Source organism: Ovis aries, chromosome 20, assembly GCF_016772045.2.
Source record: "Ovis aries strain OAR_USU_Benz2616 breed Rambouillet chromosome 20, ARS-UI_Ramb_v3.0, whole genome shotgun sequence".
NCBI lineage: Eukaryota > Metazoa > Chordata > Mammalia > Artiodactyla > Bovidae > Ovis > Ovis aries.
In genome coordinates this window covers 49864955-49886865 of record NC_056073.1, presented here as the reverse complement: position 1 = coordinate 49886865, position 21911 = coordinate 49864955, and the positions used below count along the sequence as shown (strand labels likewise).

General features: G+C 56.1%; 2 protein-coding genes and 1 long non-coding RNA gene across 4 annotated transcripts in view; 1 reads left to right on the top strand and 2 right to left on the bottom strand.

Annotated features, from left to right (window-relative positions):
- LOC101123244 (serpin B9) overlaps window positions 1-16589 on the bottom strand; it is a 36631-nt gene extending 20042 nt beyond the window's left edge. The window contains exon 1 of the mRNA XM_060403816.1: window positions 16547-16589. The gene's annotated coding sequence lies outside the window, so the exon portion shown is untranslated. The remainder of the gene's footprint in view (window positions 1-16546) is intronic.
- On the bottom strand, window positions 380-16589 carry LOC114109616 (serpin B6-like). 2 transcript variants are annotated; one of them, XM_060403813.1, is made up of 7 exons: window positions 16410-16589; window positions 8471-8645; window positions 6579-6728; window positions 4518-4635; window positions 3418-3560; window positions 1871-2026; window positions 380-1701 (listed from the first exon to the last, which is right to left on the bottom strand). In XM_060403813.1, exons 2-7 carry the CDS (start codon window positions 8633-8635, stop codon window positions 1297-1299), a joined length of 1137 nt encoding a protein of 378 aa, XP_060259796.1. In that variant the 5' UTR covers window positions 8636-8645; window positions 16410-16589; the 3' UTR covers window positions 380-1296. The 2 variants fall into 2 exon arrangements, with proteins under 2 accessions (XP_060259796.1, XP_027814508.2); XM_027958707.3 differs by lacking the exon at window positions 16410-16589 and adding an exon at window positions 12738-12859 and having other exon boundaries at window positions 421-1701.
- Window positions 13048-13860, top strand: LOC132658325 (uncharacterized). Its single transcript, XR_009597783.1, has 2 exons — window positions 13048-13168; window positions 13497-13860. It is a non-coding gene; the product is annotated as an uncharacterized LOC132658325 (long non-coding RNA).
- Window positions 16590-21911: the final 5322 nt, after the last annotated feature.

The following is a 21911-nucleotide window of genomic DNA, read 5'->3' as shown; positions in this document are numbered from 1 at the left end:
CCGTAATCTGCAGGGCTGGTGCAAGATGAGAATGCAGGACCCTCTGCTCAAAAGCTGTAAAGACTCTGAAGACAATGATAGCAGAGCACGGAGCCGGGGGTCCTTCTCGGGGGCCCAGGGAGGCCCACCGGCCACCCCTCCTTGAAGCCAGAGCTGGTCACAGACAAGATCAACCGGGAGGACGGTAAGTGACAGCGAGCGTGGCTCGGTCACGTCTGAGTCTCTGAGACCCCGAGTCCGTGGGATTCTCCAGGCCGGAAACCTGGAGTGGGGAGCCAGTATCTCCCAGGGACCTTCCCAACCCAGGGACCGAAGCCCGGTCTCCCGCACTGCAGGCGACTCTTCCCGGCCTGAGCCACCAGGGAAGGACTGTGACGAGGACAGGAATTCCGAGTTTATTGATGACAAACACACGGGATATTATAAGGCAATTCTACTAAAATTTTAATAGGATCAAATTGAAAAATCCAGTTTGAGGAAACTGCCCAACATGTAGTGCAGTAGGTCCGGCTAAGAGAGAGACGGCAGAGGCCGAGCTGCGTGACAGGCTCTGTAACACCCGGGACCACGGCGTCCATCCTCACAGGTTCCTGCTGATGGCCTGATGGGGACGAAGGACAGATGCCTCGGACCCTGGCTGGACATACAGTTCCCTTCAGGCGACAGTGGGCACAGGCTGGGGGGAGGCGGGCGCTGACGCCACTGGACCCACTGCCGGCTCCCAACGGCAGCGTCTCTGTAGCCTGTCTCTCCTCATGGCTCAGGTGCTGACTTGGGCACACAGAGACAGCGGACTAGAGACAGGCTGCGAATGTGGGTCACACCACCAGGTTAGAGGGAGCCCAGCTCCTGATGACGCCACAGGGAGGCCAGTGGACCCCGCACCGCTCTCCACCTGAACCTCAGCATCGGCTGGGTGCGGGCCCCACGCCTCAGCAGGGAACACGGGCGGCTGCAGAAAGCTTCGTGCAGTGTAGTCACTCATTCGTGTCCGACTCTTTGCGATTCCATGGCCTATAGCACACCAGGCCTCCCTGTCCATCACCAACTCCCGGAGTTACTCAAACTCATGTCCATTGAGTTGGTGATGGCATCCAACCATCTCATCCTCTGCCGTCCGCTCCCCCTCCTGCCTTCAGTCTTTCCCAGCATCAGGGTCTTTTCCAATGAGTCAGCTCTCACAGGCGGTCTCGATCAGCCCTTTCTTGTGGCCCTTCACCAAGGTCACATGGGGTTTCAGCTCTTCGCAGAGATCGGGGAGAACGGTGAGGGGCACTGGGGGTCCCCACCACCTTGTCACGGTGAGCAGAAGCGGCCACAGAACAGGATGGCCCCGGTCTTGCCGTGCTGGATGAAGAAGAGGAAGGGGCGGTTGGCACAGAACCGGGGCAGGATCCTCAGGCATTTCAGCATGAAGCTGGCCATCGTGGCAGCCGCGGCCTCCGTGCCCTCCTCGGTGACCTCCACGAAGGACTTGTGCATGACCTTGGACAGGTACAGGTCTCGCTGGGACGACATCCCACTGAAGTCGGCTCGGGCCTCCTCGAAGGCGTCGGTCATGCCCAGATCTCGGAGGACACACTCCATGTCATAACTCTCCTCCAGCGTGAACCGGGGAAGAAACACCTCCACCTCCTCCTCGTCCATCGCATCGGGCTTTGTCCACGCAACGAATTTCTCGTAGGTCAGGGCCTTCTCCACCTGGAGGAGAAGGTAGAAGATCTCAGGGTCTGCAGCAGCCCTTCCCCAGGGACCCTCCGCTGTGACCCACACACCGCGCCCTGTGGGCCCCACACGAGTTTCCGGAGCCAGGTGCCCGGCAGGGATCCAGACGAGACCTCGGGCTCTGGGGCCACGGCTGCCTGGTTACCGTGTACACATCAGTGCTTTCACTGGGCAGCAGGATGACCATGTTCAGCTCTTGGCCGACGTAGGGAAGCACCAGAATCTGGGTGCTTATTTCTTCAATGTAGGTCATTTTAAAGGTGGACTTCTTAAACATCATCTGCACAGGTTTCTCCACGTTCTATAAAGGAAATGGATAAACGTTAACTGAAACAAGACCCGTGGACACGCGGGACGAGTCATCAGAGCCGGGCCCCTGCGCCCACACACTCTGTCTTGTCTCCAGACCCCCCTCAGCTCCACGTCGTCAGCTCGTCTGCGCGGCTCCAGCTCCCACCCCTGGTTCCCGGCGCTCAGGCCTCAGGCTGCTGTTCTCCTGCTGACCCAGGAGGGCTCCACTCGGACGTTCCCGGCAGGACCTCGCCCCCGGCTCCTGCTGTACTGACATCCTCATCTGGACGCAAAGGAGCCTCCAGCTCGGCTCGCACACTGGCGGCTCGTGTCCCCTCCGCCTGCTCCATCTGTACGTTCCCACCTCTGCTCATGGTGACACCACTCATCCCGCCGTCAGACCCTGCCGTGTCCTGGGCGCCTGGCCTTCCTGCCCACAGCTGACCCATGAACAACCATGTGGGCTCTGGTTTTAAGACAACAGCGCTGCCCTGGGGGCTCAGGGGCAAATAACCCGCCTTCTAATGCAGGAGACACAGGCTCCAGCCCTGGTCTGGGAAGACCCCACAGCCCAGGGGCTTCTAAGCCCACGGGCCACAGCTACTGAGCCTGGGCTGAGAGCCCGGGAGCCGCAGCTCCTGCAGTCACGGGCACAGAGCCCAAGCTCCGTACCAGGAGAAGCACCAGCAGGAGAAGCCCGAGCCCCGAGCCCAGAGGGCCTCTGCCAGGGCAGCTGCAGGAAAGGCTAAGTGGCAAGGAGCCCCGCACAGCCGAGTAAATAGATACAAGGATCAGGAAACCACACGGCAATCTCACTTGTGCTTCCTACCCCTGCCACTCTCAGCCCAGCCACCGTCCTCAGGAAAACTTCCAAGCAACCTCCCGGGTCCTGCACACGGGCCCGAGGGGCTCTGGGGGATCAGAGCCACTGTGAGGGGCCACGGGCTCTGTGAGAGTCAGAGGAGGGACACGGGAACCAGGAACCTGGGCCGTGGAGACCGCTAGGGAGGCTCCTGGACGCCCTGCAGAGAAAGGCGTCTGTGTAGGTAGCGCCTGACGGGAGGGCTCAGCCGGTAGGATCCAGGACCATGAGCGTCACAGCCACAGTCTGGAGTTTGAACTGGATCTTGGGGGATCTAGCAGGCCCAGAGACCTGCGAGCTGCCCCCTGGGATGTGCGATACAAGACGGAACACCCGCCGCACGGACCACCCCTGATGATACCTCAGAGGAGGAGCAGGGGGAGAGGAAGCCAGGGTTTGCCCGGATCCACATCTGGGCCGCCAAGGCCACAAGAGGCTCAAGTTCCTGAAGGTCAGCCTCCTGGCACGATCCATAAACTAAGAGGACCCCAGGGACTGTTTCCAAAACCTCCTTCACTTTATGAAACATTCTTGCTCACCTTGCTGACTCTGAATGGCCTTTCCCTGGTGTTTTCTTTGGGAAACTGTTTTTCCCAGTTTCCTTTGAAGTAGATGGCATTCACGAGAACCAGACGTGTCGTGGGGTTAACCGAATTTGCAGGGAGCAAGTCTCTAATTTTACCTGCATGGAAGATTTTAAAGGACCAGTTAGCTAACTGGGTTTCCTGGTGGAGGTGCTGGGCAGGGTAGTTACTGGCCCGTCCCCTGGAGGAGTCAGTGCCCAGACCAGAGGGTTCACTGTCCCCCAGACAACCACGTGCAGCGAGTTGTCTGTTTACTCGATAAGTTGGGTCCCACTCTTTGCGACCCCGTGGACTGTAGCCCACCAGGCTCCTGCGTCCTGGGGTTCCCCAGGCAAGAGTACGGCAGCAGGTTGCCATTTCCTCCTCCAGGGGATCTTTCTGACCCAGGGATCCAACCCGCCTATCCTGCTCTGGCAGGTGATTCTTTGCCATCTGAGCCACCAGGGAAACCCATGCAGGGAGCCTGGCCTGAAAGCAAAATCAGGGACAAAAACCTTCAAGTCTCTGCTCAGAAAGATACAATGAGTTGCATAAAACACATAAAATGAACAAATAATAAGGGCAGAATTATTCACAGGGACAGAAAAAGGAATGTTCTGTCTACAGCGTGAGGGGACCCTCCTGAAGGGGAGAGGTCAAAGGCAGTGTGGAGAGCACGGAAACGAAGAAGCGCAGGTGGCCCAGGGCCTGCCCGCGTGTCCTGCAGTGATGCTCAGCGACCCGCAGAGCACGCGCTCTGCTGGACAGGCAGGGAGGTGGCGCCACATCCAGAGTCTGCCTTCTGCCCTTTGTGAAAAGGCAGACTATAGGAACATTAACAGCAACAGCCAAAAGTGAAAGTGTGATTGCTCTGGAAGAGGTGCACCGAAGATTGATGAGGAGGGGGAAAGCTAGAGAAATTGGTTGCCGATTAAGTTTCAGAAGTGGATTTGAAAGTTCCAGGTCTTTAGAGAAAAAAGCCATTTCTTTTTACATTCGATGGTCTTGAGAAGGAACTGATGGAAAATAAGACCGATTCAAATACTGTGCAAACAGAAGTAGTGACACGTCCTCACCTTCTGTCTTTTCAGCTACCCAGGTGTTTATGTGCTTCCTGGACTCCTCCGAAGCGCTGACAAAGTCCAGCTCTTCCATCCCTGCTTGGTAGAACACGCGGCAGGCATCTTTGAAAGACTAGGAGAGACGGAATGACAGAATCACATGGCTACAGAAACAGACAACGCCAACGGCTGACTGCTTCACCACGAATAACCTCAACACTGATCATTCGACGGTTACTTGTGTAATGCACAAAGGAATGTGTGCAATTAACCTTCAATCCATATTCTCAGTTTTCAGCTACACTGAATGAATAACTCAGTAAAATCACAGGTTTCCCAGGTGGCACAGTGGTAAGAATCAGCCTGCAAATGTTGGAGGAGCCTGGAAGGCTGCAGTTCATAGGGTCTCGAGGCTGAGCATGCATGCATGAAGGTGGAGGGAGATGGGTTGCTAGCAATAAACTGGTAGAACTAAAAAAAAAAAAAGGTGAGAATAGACTTGTAGGCAATAAAGCATGGAGCTAAGACGGATAAAAACAAGTAAATCAGGTTGTAAAAGAAATTCGTACCAGCCCGTACAAACCTACAAATATTTGACCTCATGCTGACTATATTCACTTTGTACCACCTGTTTTAAAACAGTTAATTTAGAGTATGAAACAAGTGTGAAAATAATGAAAAAAGTTATATAACAGAATAAGATCGTTATCCTAAACATACAAAGAACTCAGTTAAAAAAAAAAAGACATAAAACCCATATTTGAAACTACACAAAGGACACATAAATAGGCAATTTTCAGAAAAGATACAAATGTTTGATCCACATGCAAAGCTGCTCAGTCTCATGAACAATCAGAATGTTAAAGGCGCAGGCCTGTAGCGCTGAGCAGAGGGTGGACGTGCCCACCCACTACCCTTCCTGAGGACGAGAGGAAGGGCTGCAGCCGTCAGGGTGGGAATGAGGCAGAATTCACTGATATCTGAGAGCCTCCTCTGTCCCTTCCTTCTAAAGTCCATCTGAGTAGCACACACAGGACAGAACTACACAGACACGGTCCCTGCCGACTCGGCCCGGGCTGGGCCCCACCCCACACCCACCCAGGGGCTGGCGGCTGTGTCTCAGTACAGCCACCCCTGAGCATGCCGCCCACCACCTTGAGAAAGGGTGAGGCGGACACACACTGCTGCTGAGGCTGAAGCTCCATCCCTGTGCCCACCAGATAGGAAGAGCCAACACGTTGGAAAAGACCCTGATGCTGGAAAGATCGAAGGCCAAGGAGAAGGGGCCAACAGAGGATGAGGGGTCGGATGCACCACCAACTCAATGGACATGACTCTGGGCAAACTCTGGGATGTAGAGAGGACAGAGGAGCCTGGCCTGCTGCAGCCCACGGGCTCAGAAAGAGTCGGACATGACTCAGTGACTGAACAACAGCGGGCACACATGTACTGAGATGCAAAGACTTTCTCTGTGTACAGGGCACAAGCCCTTAAACTGGGCGTGGGGGCAGGGCGGGGGCGAGAGTGGGAGGACTCTGGCCTTGTCTGCCTTTTTATATCATAAGAACCCACTCAGAGATGACTTGAGGTGGGTATGAAAAAAATTTTAAAACCATGAAAGCACTGTAATTAAATAAAACCAGAGAAAAAAAGACAAAAACTTAAAAAAAAATTCTGCATAGGAAAAGATAATCAAAATATTTACAGGTATTAAATAATTGAACGTCTCACAATGCACCAAAAACTTCCAACGTGTGAAAAACAACATCAGAAATATTCTATTCGATCACTTCCCTGTTTGGGCCAGCTCACCTGCAAGTGTGGTATGGTCTGTGTTAGTTCTCTGACAATCAACTCATCGAAGCTTCAGGAACACGTGAACAGGGCTGTTACAGGGCTCCTCTTACAGGCAATGACCGAACGGTTCCAGGAAGCGTGAGGTCGTGACTGGGGTCCCACATCCCGCCCACCGTGTGGGTCTCAGCCCACAAGGCCTCTCTGCACCACAAGGCCCGCCTCCCGTCTACACAGGACTTCGGTCTCTATCTGCTTCAGGCAATCGGGAGTATGACTTACCAAGAGGAAATCGTAAGGCTTCTGTCCAAAAAGCCTGTTGGCGGTTCTGAGCAAGTACTGTGTGCTGGTCCTATTAACTTCACTGAGAAGCTTCTGGAAACCTGGGTGGACATCTTCACCTCCGCCACTGCTCTTGCTTAGAGAAAGCGTCTGAAATCAAAAACAGATAAAACCCACCACTGCAGTACGCCCTGACTACAGGAAATGGACACAACACTGAAGTCAGCCTAAGCACCGCACTGATCCTCACCGCAGCTTGAAACAAGACTCACGCAAATAAAGGCACAGTGGCTCTGGGAAGCCCCCCAGCCCGCCTCCCGCTCGGGCTCAGGCTGCGACGGCGGGCGAAGAAATGCCCCTGGGCGAGTCCAGGGCCCTGTGCTCGCAGTCTGCCTGCAGACAGGACTCGGACAGGCCTCCCGTCTCTGCACAAACAGGCCACGTCTTTGGGTCTGGACTGGCCTTGGAACAGACTCTGACCACTGGGACAAGAAGTGGCTCTTCTGGGCCGAGGCCTTTGTAAAGGCCTGGCAACTCCACGTTCGCTGTCTTGCCCCTGTTGCCAGGGTGCAGAAACGCCCAGCCATCCTGCTGCGGCCTCATGACAACGCGGCAGAGCGGACACATGGAGGAGAGTGCCGAGCGGATCGGGGCCGCTCCTACACCAGGAGGAGCCCAGCAGGCACCGTGCGCCCAGGCCGCAGAGTCCCAGGCATGGTCCCGGTCACTCCCGGTCGTGGGTGGTCTGTTCGGGAGCCACAGAGAGAAGGTCCAGACAGCTGTCTGGCACCGATCCACAGTAACACATAGCTAAAGCCTGGGCACGGGCTTTGTACCCAGCAGCTGGCTGAGGCTGGAGGGCTGGGGGCACCACTGCTGGAGGAGAGGAGGTCGGGCGGGAGCCCTGGAGAGAGGCCTGTGAAGGGCGGGAAGGCCGGCCCTCCCCCTGGAGTCGGAATCTGCACAGGAGGTGCCCAGAGAGAGGGCGGCCCCTTCAGAGCCTGGGAGAGCGGGAGGGGAGACAGTGCCGAGCTCAAGAGGGGACTGCTCCCTTTTCAGCAGGACTTAAAGGGAATACGTGCGTCTCCCAGGTGGCGCACTGGGAAAGGATCCACCTGCCGGGGCAGGAGACAAGACTCGTGGGTTCCATCCCTGGGTCGGGAAGATGCCCTGGAGGAGGACACGGCAACCCACGCCAGTGTTCTTTCTGGAGAACCCCATGGACAGAGGATTCTGGAGGGCTGCCGTCCACGGGGAAGCAAACAGTCAGAGATGACTGAGCAGGAGCACCCGCGTATTTGCGTCCTGACACTTGCTGGGTGGAGGGGGCAAGTGTTTCTCACTCCCAGCCTCTCCAGCTGGCACAGGACCCTGAAAGTGATGGCCTTAGGGCAGAGGTCAAACTCAGAGCCCAGGCTCAAGGGCGGGATCAGGACTCTGTTACACCTGGAGGCCCTCTGGACCCCAGGACCTTGGGAAGGGTAAGGGCACCCCACATGTGGGAAGGCTGTGACCCCCAGGGGCCAGAGGTCAATGCCCCACCATCACTGTGGCCCAGGAGCTGATGTCCACACCCTGTGTAGCCCGCCCAGGGCTGGCTCTGGGCATCTCGGCAGGACGGGCCTCGGCCAGCAGGGCCTTGAGCAGCGGGTCCGAGCAGAGGCTCGATGAACGCTTGCTCGTTCAAGCCTGTCCTGCTGGAATCGGGTGCTGCGCTGTCAGGAGCCCCAGGCCACACGCCAGACAGACACTGGAGGGTGCGCCCAGGGAGGGGGACACAGGGGAGTAGGCCAGGCTGTGGAGCAAGACCTTTGGATTCGGATCGCGGACACCGGCTCACCGACCGAAGAAAGAGCATCAGCCGCCGCCCACAACCTGCTTCCCGAACGTACCTGGCACATCTGGGCTGCGGTGTTGCCCCTGGCCCCCATGAGGACCATGGCCAGGGCAGAGGAGAGGCTTAGGGGCGAGATAAACACATTTTTCGAGTTGTCCTCACCCAGCTTTTTCAGAAGGGTCAAGGCAAAGGTGCCGTTTGCTTCTGACAGCGCATCCATGGTGGCGAGGCTGAAAGGACGGATTTAAAATCAGTGTCACGCAAATTCAGGCTACAGGTCGACTGTGTCTCACTCTGCTCTTAACTGTTTTTAGCATTGATGCTTTGCTTCGAAGAGAAAACAGGTACACGCACAAAACTCGGTTTCCTCGGGGTTTCCCCTGCTGCCCCAGGCCCAGGCCCTGCTGACTCCACTGGGGACAAGGGCCTTGGGACGCACCCACGTCCACCTCCAGGGCCCGGCCTCGGAGGTCGGCAGCCCCGACACGGAGGGTGTTTGGTGCAGAACAGGACACTGTGGGGCTGGGCGGAGGTATGTGAGGGTTCAGGGCCTCTCTGCCAGGTGAGAAGGGATGACAGCTGAGAGATCCCCAGTTCTTCAACAGAAAGCAGCATCAGTCCTAGATACCGACCTGGTAGAAACAAGCAGGTGAGCCCGAGGACAGGGCCCGAAGCCGCAGGACGTGCGGGCTGGCAGCCCCGCTCCGGGCCCTGCATCAGCTCCCTGATTTCTGCTCCCTGCATGAGGACGGGGACGCACCAGGTAATCTGCGCTCCTGAAGGGTGCAGGGCAGCTCACCCCAGAACACTCCACTGCAGCACACTGACTGCTCTGAAGTAAAGCGACTTGAGAAACAGCTGGTGCAGAAAGCATATGCTGCCCTTCTTCTGTTCCCCCTGGAGCTGAAAATACATCTCCCCGTGGAAATACCCTCCTGTACCAGGAGGCAGAGAGACATCTTTACGCCCAAAGAGGGGAACGAAAGGCTGAAAAGGCTGTTCAAGAGACCAGCAAACCCTGTTACTTCACGATCTTGCTGCCCCAGGCAAACCCCTTGTCTCGTCAAATCTTCACACACACAAAGCTGCCTGCCTGGTCACTTCCTGAGCCTTGTTTCTTCGAGGTTTGCACAAGATTCAGTGGGCTTGGTTTTCTGCTATCGATTTGTCTGAGGTCCATTTAATTATTCGACCAGCCAGGAAGAACCTAGAGGAGAGGAAACACTATCCCTACAGATTCTCTTCCATCTTTAGTATCCAGTTTCTTGCTCAGTAGCTGAGTCACGTCTGACTCTTTCGTGACTCCGTGGACTACAGCCTACCTGGCCCCTCTGTCCATGGATTTTCCAGGCAAGAAACTGGAGTGGGTTGCCATTTCCTCCTCCAGGGGATCTTTCCGGCCCAGGGATGAACCCGAGGCTCCTGCCTGGCAGAAGGATTCTTTCCACTGAGCCCGCAGGACAGGCCTTAGTATCCAATAGCTTAACACTAATACAGAGGAAAGCAGAAGGTCACTGGTCTTCAAAGGCCACAGCGAGGCTGGTAATAGTTCTTTTTCTGCACTGACAACAGTTGCTGATGGTCATTAAAGGGGAGAGCATACCCACTCCCTGTAAAATCGCTAAACTGAAAAGGAAGGAATGAAGAGGTGAGGCCCAGAGGTTTGTTCAGGATACTCTGATGGCAGAAAATGCATGAATCGCGAGGTAAGTGAACAGCCCACGCTGATGTAGGCCCCAAAATCAAACAGGAAGCGCCGCTTCGTGCACTGCCCGGGGCACTGACACAGAACACCAGAGGCAGCACCGAGCCCCCCAGGCAGGGACTCGAGAGAGTCTTGGTCCTCAGTGCTGGTCGGAATTGCTCTGATAGTTCAGGCCCTGCAGACTCAACTCAGGAACAAGGCTATCAGAAACAACACAAAATGAGCATAATTAGCAAACTCTGTGACGGCTGACCTGCAGAGCAGCCAGAATCAAGGAAGTAGTCCAACATGGGAAAGAATGGAGCAAAAGCAGCTCCCGAAAGAGCTGATTTAAAAAGCAGCTTAGTTCTGCTGGGCTCCAAGGAGCAGAGTGAGGGCTGAGCAGCAGGTCATGGCTCTGCAGTCCACCCCTCATCCCTGTGGCAGCGCCCCCGCCCCAAATACGAGACAGAGAGAGAGAGGGGAGGACAGCAAACTAAAACCTCCTTTTTCAAATAGAAACTTGAACTGTTCGAGAACCATTCATTTCCAATAGGGACAAAGTAAGACCGCCATTTCTTTTCACACTGTGCAAATGATGCTACAGAGTGGTGCCCCAGTGTTTCCAGTGTAATTAGGAATTGCTGTTTAGCCACTAAGTCCTGTCCGATTCTTTCATGACCCCGTGGGCTACAGCCTGCCAGGCTCCTCTGTCCATGGGACTCTCCAGGAAAGAATACTGCAGTGGGTTGCCACGACCTCCTCCAGGGGTCCTTCCTGGCCCAGGGTTCAAACCCATGTCTTTTATGTCTCCTGCACTGGCGGGCGGGTTCTTCACCACTAACGCCACTAGGGAAGCCCCGGGGTGGATCGAGGGAGTCTTAATCCCCATAGAGTCTGGTTTACTGGAGACTTGGCTCCTGCGCTGTCCCCGCCTGGTCTCTGTGTGTGTGTGTGTGTGTGTGTTATCTAATGTGTAATCCGGACGGTTCTTTCTACTCTATAGGTTTACTGAGGGGGTTACGGCAACTGACGCCTGGCCCACAGTCGGTGTTCAATAAATGGTGAATAGAACTGCACACGCTTTTCCTTCTCGTGTCCAGAAAGCGTGGTGGGCGAGGTGTGTGGGCTTCCCGGGGTCTGACAGCAAGCCCTTTGTGTATTTAGCGCGCTCTTAGTGCAAGCAGAAAACAACAGTGGCTCCATTTACCCTCGTTTCTCTCTACTGTACTGGCTGGAGTGATCAGGCCAGAAGCTGCGCTGCAATACAACACTTAGGACTGGAATTGGCCTCATGTGGTTCTAAATACTTAGTTTACATGGCCAGTATGACTGAAACCATGGCCTTTCTCTGGGGTGGTATAACGCTGAGGGTGCAGTTAGTCACCAATTGTGGGGAATCCTGGACACGCCACCCCCAGAACACTGATAACCACAGCCCTTCCTGTTTATGGGGACCTCAATCCAAGGGATACTTTTCACACGCCCTCTCTGTCTCAGCCTTAAAGCACACCAGCGGGGAGGTACACAGTCTGGCCAGTCCCAGCAGAACCCAGCCTCCCCCAGCAGCTCAGTATTCCTGGCAGCATGTGAACGTTCATCTCCCATACTTTTTTTTCCCCTCAAACTAGAACTTTATGGGGGGTGGGCGGAGAGAGAAGGGAAGAAAGTAACTCAGGTTGTTGGGACCTGACCTGAGCCATTACAGGCTCGACAGGCCACACTAGACCTAAGCTTCAGGTTCTTGTGAGCATGAGTCACAATTCTGGGAAGCCCCACAAGGCCCCCGATGACGCGAAGGTCCCCGATGACACCAAGGTCCCCAGTGACACCAAGGTCCCCAGTGACACCAAGGTCCCCCCCGATGACGCGAAGGTTAAGTCAGTCACCACGATGACCCAAGGTTGAGTCAGTCACCACACGCCAACTACACTATTGCTGAGACAAAAGACCGCCTGCATATAAGCAGCTGTGATTTAGAGCTCGGGCCGTCGTCAAGATTCCACTGTGCTGGATGAGACTTGGGCCCTAACTCGAGCTAGCAATAAACCCCTTTATGCTTTTGCATTGCTGTGGAAGTCTTATTCTCTCAGTTTTGGGGACTCAGACACTGGGCATAACAAGGTGCCAACTTATAGAGCACCCAGGTGCGACTAAAGTTTCTCCCAGGCCCTCTTGGCCCTGAAGATGCCCACTATCGGAATACTGCGCCTGCAGCGTGTCTAGCGAAAACAAAATCAGCCCTAACAAGCTCTGAAACGGTCCTCACGATCATCCTCGCAGGCCTGAGGGACCCTGAGCGCAGGCCGCGCGGTGGGCAGGAGACAGCTGGGCCCCGGGTCCGCCTGGGCACTCCGGCCGGCTCCTATCCGCCCTCCGGCCTCCGCCCCGTCCCCCGGGTCCGCAACGCCCGGCGCTCGCACAGGGTACCTGGGCGCGCGGGGCCCGGGAAGGCTGGGTGCCGCCCCTTGCGGGTCCTCCGCTCCCCGGTCCCGGCCGGCGGCGCCGCCACACTGACCGGGTCGCCACGTCCGCCGCGGCCGCGGGACTCGAAAGGAAACCTAGCCCTGCACGCACCCCCGCCGCCGCCCGCCGCCCGCCGCCCGCCTCGCGCGCAGGCCCGTTCCGCGGCCCCTACCTCCCCACAGGTCCTCGAGCGCGGCCGGAGCGGGCGGGGCGCGGCAGAGTCGCCGGGCCAAAACACCGCGCCGGGAGGGCCGGGCCGGGCCGGGCCGGACCGGAGGGCGAGGGCCGAGCGTCAAGGGCGAACCCGAGCGGGAGGGGCGAGGAGGGGCGGGGCCTAGAGGGAGGGGCGGGCCCGGGGGCGGGGCCTAGAGGGAGGGGCGGGGCAGAGCGGGGCGCGGGGCGGGCAGGACAGGAAGGCGTGAACGCGTGGAATGGGCGGGGCCGAGAGGGAGGGCGGGGCGGTCAGGACCCGAGGGCCGGATCCAGCGGGAGGCGCCGGGCCGAGCCGGAAGGGCGGGCCTGGCCGGAAGGGACCAAACTGGACCGGAGAGCCCTGCCGCACGGCTGGGCGGGGCCGAACAGCAGGGGCGAGCCAGGCGCCAGGTGAGCCGCGGGTCCGGGCCGGCCCCAGTGCGGGGACCGCTACCCGGGGCCGCAGGACGAGCGAAGGCCCGGCCCTAGGAGGCCTTCAGCGGGCGAGCCCGGGTCTTCGCGGGGCGCACGGGCTGATACTTGGTCCTGAGAGGCGCCGCCCGGGCACGTGGGCTTGAGTCTCTGCGCGAAGCCAGGCGCACTCCTCCCGGTGCACAGAGGCCCCTGTGAACCAAGCACGGTGGGACCCTGGCCTGCCCGCCCAGCGCAGCCTTGGAGGGCGGACAGGGCGCCGGTGACCGCAGTGGGGAAATTAGCGACCTCGTCTGAAACATGACAGGTTCAGTTTGGAAACCTGGGAGAGCTGGGGGCGTCCCTGGTGGCTCAGAGAGTAAAGAATCTATGCCCGCAGCATAGAAGACCCAGGTTCGATTCCTGGGTGGGGAAGACCTGCTGGAGAAGGAAAAGGCAGCCCACTGGAGTATCCTTGCCTGGAGAATCCCATGGACAGAGGAGCCTGGCACCATTGCAAAGACTCGGACTTAATACGCACACACAGGACTGTTCAAGTCTGAGTGTAGGCTGTCAGCCCAGTTTGGTGATGGATACACTGTTAATTCTCCCTATTGTTTCTATGTCTCTTCTTTTAATGACCGCACATTGAAATCAAACCAGATGACCCTCTATTAAATATTGGAATTGTGTATTGTGTATGACAAGTGTTTCTTTTGTTGATGAATCCTTCCAATCTAAAACGAAAGGAAAACTTGCAGCCAAACAGTTGGTGTCTCGTGTTTAGAGAATTCTCTTCAAATGTGCAGATGATGCCCACAAAGTTTGTCTTTGTGACCCTGCCCAATTCATCCCTGGTGCTAACCCTGACAGAACCCCTGATCCTCAGAAAGAAAAGGACATGTTCTTTCCCCACTTGTCCCCAGGTAGGGGGCTGCTTTCTTCTCTTTCCATTTCAAAGGACTCAGCACTCCCTGGAAAGTACAAGTAAACAGAGCCTGTTAGGCATGCGTCAGGCAGTCTGAATTTCCAGCCAGTGATCTGGAACCACGAACAAAGGAGGCTGACTGAGGGTCTAAACACAGCTTTGTCATTTGTGAATTGGGGATTGTTACAAGTCAGTGTTTTCATTCACTGTGCTTTCTTTTTGAAAATAACCTTTCTTTCAAATGTTGGAAATAATACATTGGCGAAGATACATTTAAAAAGCACGTCGCAACCCATATCCAGGTCACTTAACACAAGTTAGTTTTGACACACACAGCAACTCACCCAAGACCAGACCGCAGAGCAGCCACTTAAACGTCCCCCTGGGTCAGTCAGCATTCTGTCCTGCTGAGGCTTCAGCTCCAACACAGAAGGAGAGGGTGCTCACCTCCTCACCGCAGGTTCTACCGGGACGTTTGCACCACTAATAGGATTGTTTCTAAGTGAATTTTCCAGCATTGCCTGACTCATGAAATGCCAGAGAATGTTTGCCTGAGTCCCTGGTGGAGATGCAAGCAGATTGGTAACGCTGTCTGAAAATAGTGCACTGGGGGCTTAGATGTATAACAAAAAAAGACACCCTAATGGGTGAGACCAGCGATGATTAGGTCAATTGCTTACTGATTCACGCTAATTAAGTGGATATTTACTAAACATCTGTAATGCAAAGCTCTAGACGAGTCCAGGGGTGGAACTTCTGGCCTCCAATGGAGAACATGAAATAAGTTCCAGCATATAAGCTCCAGGCAGCTATCTATATCTGTCTGGCTTCCTTAGAGACAGCGACCCCTGGGATGTTTCCCACAAACAACAGAAGTAATCCAGATGACACAGAGCATATCTGGTTAGCAATCCACAGTATTTACAAGCTTTTCAGATCTGATGGCCCAGCAGTACTTGCAGAGAAACTGCAGCAGCCCCGCCCAGAGATTCAGGCGTGAAACGTGCTCAAGGCCTGGTCCTTCTGAAAGAGAGAACATGTGGGCAGCAGACAGCACACTATGAGGCCGTGGACACAGAGCGGGATCCCTCATATGGACAGAATGCCTGAAACCTTGCCTTTTGCCAGTGTGTGTGTGCTCACTTAGTCATAGCCAACCATTTGCAAGCCCGTGGCCATGCACTGTAGCCCGCCAGGCTCCTCTACCCGTGGGATTTGCCAGGCGAGAATATTGCAGTGGGCTGCCACTTCCTTCTCAGGGGGTCTTCCCTCTGCCGGGTCCCCACAAGTCCCCGTGTATCCTTGCACATACTCCTGAGGAACCCCTGGGAGATGTTCAGTTATGAAGCAGACTAGGGCTCCCCATTTCCCAGCTGATAGCTGAGAAATGTTTGAGAAGCTGAACTGGAGCCAGACAGGCTGGAATCCGGGAGGAAATGGGCTGTGAGGCGAGGAATTTCCACCTAGAGCGGCTGCTCCGTGCCAGCCGGGCCTCGGGTCCTGATGGTCAGCAAGTGCCCCTGAACCCTGGCCCAGCTCAGGGCGCCTGCCCTCCGCTCCCCAGCCCTCAGGGACCCTCGGACACGGGACGTGGGGCCCAAGCCCTGTGCTTTTCTTTAAATTTTTCAGTTCAATTTTTAACAGAAACGGGATTTGAAGGCTCCCTCCTTCCTTCCCTCAACAGCCATCAGCGGACACCGAGCCTGACATTGGAAACCAGGTCCCGAGGGACACAGGAGAGGAAAGGACTAAAGACAGGTGTTCAGGAGAGGACCGTCAGGGTGACGGGGTGCAGCCAGGGCGAGCACTGAGGCCGTGGGAGAGGCAGGGGAGGTCAGAGGGGGTCAGGCAGGCGGGCGGGGTGGCCCAGGCCCTCCTGAAACCGGACATGGACCGGACATGGCACGGCCATCAGCCCCCAGCCCACCTTGGCTGTCTTTCCTTGGTAATGAGACCCTCACTCACACCACGGCTGGCCTCAGGCCCTGAGGGGGCCTTGTGTCCTCCCGGCCCAATCCAGCCCCCCACAGCCACCACCAAGCCTTGCCTCCTGTCCCCTTAAAGCTCTCCAGCCAGGCTGGCCCTGACCCCACGTCTATTCTGGCCCGCATTCTCCCTGCTGCCCCTCGGAGCCTGAGAACAGAGTGTCCCCACTCCCCACCTCTCTCCACTGCGGAAGGCGGAGGCGCCCTGCTCTTGCCTGGCCCCGCCCCGGGCTCAAACACACTTGGCCAACACGGCTCATCCTCCTGCCAGACCTGAGAGCCCCTTCAGCCCCTCCGAGGCTCTGGGACCTCTGAAAGATCCACTTACCCAGTTCCCCATCCTTCAACAAGGCAGTCACCCTTCTGCCTCCAGGTGGCAGGGCAGCGGGTTCTGGGTCCCCACCTTCTAGAGGGGCCCTGAGCCTGTCCGCTCCACTTCAGCTCTCTCTCGCGGGAGGGGCTCACCTGCCTCCTCAGCTCCAGACTCTAACAGCTCCCAGCAAGGAGTGGCCTCTGGTCCAGGAGGCCCTGCGAACAGAGCCCGAAGGGCGGGGCCTCCTCCAACCCTGCCCCGCCCACAACTTGAGGTTCTGCCCACGCCCTGGGAGCTCTGGTTCTGGTTCTGGCCTCCACGGATGCAGAGGGTGGAGGTGCGGGTCAGGGGGGTGGGGTGTGGAGGGTGAGGGTGGGGGCTGGTATCGGTCGCGGGGTGAGTGAGGGGCGGGAGTGGGGGTCAGTGTGGGCCGACCCAGGCCTCCGGGAAGCAGAGTTTTTTCAGAGTCTTTATATGGTGATCTGACTTTCAGCTCTAGAGAAGAAACCGAGTTGGTCCTGGCAAGCGCACCGCAGCAGGTCTGGGTCACCCGTCAGAGCACCATCTCCCACCACCAGCACGGTCAGTCCCCCTTGGCCTCCTAACTCTCAGCCCAGTGAGCCCTGTCTGGGTACTGTTAGCCAAGGACCATGCCTGCCTCTCTGCCTGCGGGCACTCAGATGCCATTTCTCAGCAGCCTACAAAGAGCAGTGCTGAGCATGGCCCTGTTCTGCAAAGATTCCCTGACCTTGGAAGGCCTTTCTCCCTCTAAACTTGTTTCTTCTGTAACTTTAAAAAACCTTTCTTTAAAGTATTTTCTTCCTTTACTTTGAAGGCCTTTCTCCCTGTAAACTTGTTTCCCCCATGAGTGCTCCGTCCTTGCATAATGAAGATTGTCAACTCAAATAGCAGGGACATCTGAGCCTCTCCCATGAGCGTGGCACTGGGCTGGGAGATGGGACCTGAGGTGCCTCACAGGTGATGAGAACACCAGAAGTGCTCAGAGGTACCTCCTAGATGTTATGAGAAAACATCTAGATGGTGGCAGCCACACACAAATTCCCCAAGAAAGTCCCTGGCAGACACTTCACTCTGGACGGACTTTATGGAGGAGCTTCCGTGTTCTGTATGGTTCCCGCTAGGTGACCGGCCTTGCTGCTGCTGCTAAGTCGCTTCAGTCATGTCCAACTCTGCGACCTCATATTCGGCAGCCCACCAGGCTCCGCTTTCCCTGGGATTCTTGAGGTAAGACTACTGGAGTGGGTTGCCATTTCCTTCTCCACTAGGTGAGCGGCCTTAGGACAGCCTCATTCTCCTTGACTTGATTTTGTGTCCATACCATCAACCGCAGTGTCTAGACAGATTTCTAAAGGGAAGGTGAGGCTTCAAGGGGGGTGCGATTATGCACAAATGATAAAGCTCTTCAGCCAGACCCAGAGGGAAACAGCATTTTAGATCTAGGTCTTCCCGGGGATGTCAGAGATCAGGTCCTCTGAGAATGACCTGGGAGGTCCTAGGAGGTGGTTGGGGGTGGGGGGCACAAGGAACCCAGAGAAGGGCGGTCGGTGGTTCTGGGTTCCAGATATCAAGTGCTGGGCAGTTGGCTCCCCTGCTCCCTACAGCCCGGTCCTCAAGTGTTTTAGCTTCTGTAAAGAAACAGGAGGTGGCCGGGAGGAGGGACCCTGAGCCAGGAAGGTGTCCTACTATTTGGCAACACTGAAAGAGCAGGCTGATGGTTAAAAATGAATGTTGATTAACCAGGAGATTCCTGGATCATGAGGCTGACCCAGCACCACCCCCAGGGAGGTCAAGACCCTGAAATGGCCCCAGGAGCTGAGATGAAGGATGTGTGAGTCACAGAGGCACCCTTGGGGTCTGCAGCCCAGTCAGAGAGCCGGGACCCCTCCTCCCGCTCACTAATCTCACCCCACCGCCACCCTGCATGTCACATGGCAGAAAAGCCGGACTTCAAGTTTGGCTGTACGGAGGGTTTTTTCCAGACCAAGGAATTTTATGAAAGCTACACAGATTGAAAGCTTCAGTTTCACAAAGAGGTTTCTCTCTAAAAGCCCTGTTCCGTCCTAATGTGGATTTATGACGCAGAGGAGAGGACCAGGTTGGACCTAAAGCGACACTCAAGAAGCCAGTCAAATGATAGGGGTAAAATTCCCTGAGACTCAGAACTGAAGCAATCGCAGTGTGCCTCAGAAAGGGGTAAGAGGTCCTGGGTGGGGCGGCGAGGGTGGCGGTGACCTGCCCAGGAACGGAGAGCTGGGAAGGGAGGACCCAGGGTGGTCCCCCTACAGGACAGCGGGAACAGGGAGTCAGGGGGACGCACAGGCTGGGGCACAAGGAGTGGGCTTATGAAAGTGACGCCAAGGAGGGGGGCCGCAGAAACAAGAAGGGAGGCAGACATAATTCAGAAGCAATATTCAAATTCAAAATCAGAGTTTCAGACGTGTATCTCTCAGCCCGCGTTTAAGACATGTGCGAGCGTTGCTCGTATTTCCTTTCCATGCATGTCTGAACCTGACTTCCTGACAGCAGTTACACCTATTAGCTCCACAGAGTTGGTGGGCAGAAGACACTGCGTGTCACATTTGTTAACTTCAGTGAGAAGTGATGCGAAGCTTGGTACACATCTGTCTCCACCACTGTTGACGGGAAATACCACCACGGACTTTGCACGTCACCCACTAGGCCCCCAAAGGGAAACCTCCAGACACATCGCTGTGCTGGAGATGGGGTGGGTTCCGACGTGAAAGGGGCCCGATTACGTGTCCAGCCAGCATTGCTCACAGGCAGCACCGCTGACAAGTGGGGTCAGATGACCATTCCTGACGTAGCTCCTGTGCCCCTCCACTAGAGGCCAGCTGCGCCTCCCTCCATTAGGACAACAGAAATGCCTCCGGGCGTGCCACCTGTCTTCAAGGGGCACAGTGCCCACCAGCTGATAATGATGTCACAGACTCATTCAGCCCAGGAGGGCACAAACCATGATAACCGGAGGAAGACAGGAAAAGTCTCTTTGGGCTGAATCTAACCTGGCCTGGGGAATACAGGGAAGGGCATATACAGAAACGAACGTGAAAATGCTTCACCAGCAATTTCACAGAATTTTCCAGACCCAGCGGAGACTTTGTCACGATGAGAGTTTAGGTGATTCCTATATCCCCCACCACCCCGACCCCCACCCCGGCCAGAGATTACCTGCTCCATGAGCAGAACCAGGACCCTGGGGAAGCCCAGTTGGGATCCCTGGATGCATCTCAGGCGAACGTGCACATACCCTGGCGCTGAGTGCTGTTGTTGATCACATTACATGTGAATTACATACATGATATGGAGCGTATGTTAATGCCCTGCATACGGCGAGGTTCCAGGACACATTCACCCTGAGTTTGTGGTGATCGGTTATCGGAAACCAAGACACCTGGTTACTCACAAGCAGTCAGTCCTGGCTGCCCGGGCTCATAACCGGTGACTCTGGGCAACAGGCCCCAGGGGGCCCGAGCCCGTTTCCCTCAGCACCCGCCGCCAACACTTCTCTGAGCTGGAACCACGCACACTCAGCTCTCAGAGCCCAGAGCGGCACGCCGGGGGCAGGGCAGGTGTGACCCAGCTCTAAGCAGGGGAGATGCGGCTGAGGAATCAGGTGAGTCTGAGCCGAGAACCGCAGAGAGCCCCTGACTGCTGCTGGCCCGCCTTCAGGTTGCTGTCTGCACCACCATCCAGAACAGAGTTCCGCAGAAAAACAGTGCGGTTCTCGGCGAAGAAGAGCCACATTTAATTCACCATGTCCTGAATTGGTTTGCCAGAAGTTTTACCTTCATTTTCCATTCAAAGGATTCCTTAACAAAAGAAACCCCTTGTTCAGTTCATTTCAGCCGCTCAGTCACGTCCAAGTCTTTGTGACCCCATGGAGTGCAGCACGCCAGGCCTCCCTGTCCATCACCAATTCTCGGAGCCTGGTCAAACTCATCGAGTCGGTGATGCCATGCAACCATCTCATCCTCTGTCACCCCCTTCTCCTCCAGCCCTCAGTCTTTCCCAGCATCAGCGTCTTGTCCAATGAGTCAGGTGTTTGCATCTGGTGCCAAAATATTGGAGCTTCAGCTTCAACATCAGTCTTTCCAATATTCAGACTGATGTCCTTTAGGGTTGACTGGTTTGATCTCTTTGCAGTCGAAGGGACTGTCGAGAGTCTTCTCCAACACCAAGTTCAAAAGCATCAATTCTTTGACACTCAGTCCTTTTTATGATCCAACTCTCACATCCATATATGATTCTGCAGTTTTGAGACTGCTCCATCAAGCCATGGAAGGGCTGTCTGTGCCTCTGAGGGCACCTCTGGACAAAAGCAGGGCTGGGTGCATAAGACAAGGATGGGGTCGTGACCGTGTCCACCAGCAGCTCTGCTGCTCCAGGATTTATTTCACTTGCTTTGCTCAGTCGCTTATTTGTGTCCAACTCTGAGGCCCTGGGGACTGTAGCCCACCAGGCTCCTCTCTCCACGGGGTTTCCCAGCAAGAATCCTGGAGGGGTGGCCATTTCCTCCTCCAGGGGACCTTCCCGACCCAGGGATCACCCTTCATCTGCTGCACTGGCAGGCGGATTCCTCACCCGGGAAGCCCAAGGAGCACTGAGGGTGAGCCAAAGGCCAGAGGGACACTGACCCGAGGTCGCTGGCTCGGAAGAGGAGGATAACTATTCCTTCCCAGGAGGGCGGGACATGCCACCTGCACCTGTGACCTCAGATAGCCAAGGAATGTTGCAAGTACAGGCAGAGCGGGCTGCCAGGACCGTCAGGCCCTCCTTCCGGGAGGCTGAGAGTGAGGAGTGGGACTACAGGGCTGGGCAGTGCAGGCGCTAAAGCAGACAGCCACCACTTTCCGGCGCTTTCTGAGGTTTGAACAGAGAGAGAGGAAGGGAGGGGAGCCTGTGCCTGCTGCAGGAGGTGGGGGAAGGGAAGCGCTCTGTGCAGCTGAGTCCACAGGCCTCTGGAGGAAAGCGCCTCCTCCTTAGGGGACCTCAGTCACTGTCAGCTGACTAGACCAGGCCCCCCCACTTGCTGGCGGCCAGTCTGCCTTACGGAGGGTCGACTCATTTAATCCTCATCTCCTGTAAAAACTACCTTCACGGCAACATCTCGAAGGGTGTTAGACCAATTAACTGGTCCTCTGAGCCAGTCAAGGCGCCACACAAAATTGACTGTCACACGGGGCTACCTCGTTTTTCCGGTGGTCATGTATGGATGGGAGAGCTGGACATAAAGAAAGCTGAGCACCGAATAGTGATGCTTTTGAACTGTGGTGGTGGAAAAGACTCTTGAGAGTCCCTTGGACATGAAGGAGATCCAACCATTCCATCCTAAAGGAAATCAGTCCTGAATGTTCATTGGAAGGACTGATGCTGAAGCTGAAACTCCAATACTCTAGCCACCTGATGCAAAGATCTGACTCACTGGAAAAGACCCTGATGCTGGGAAAGTCTGAAGGGAAGAGGGGAAGGGATGGC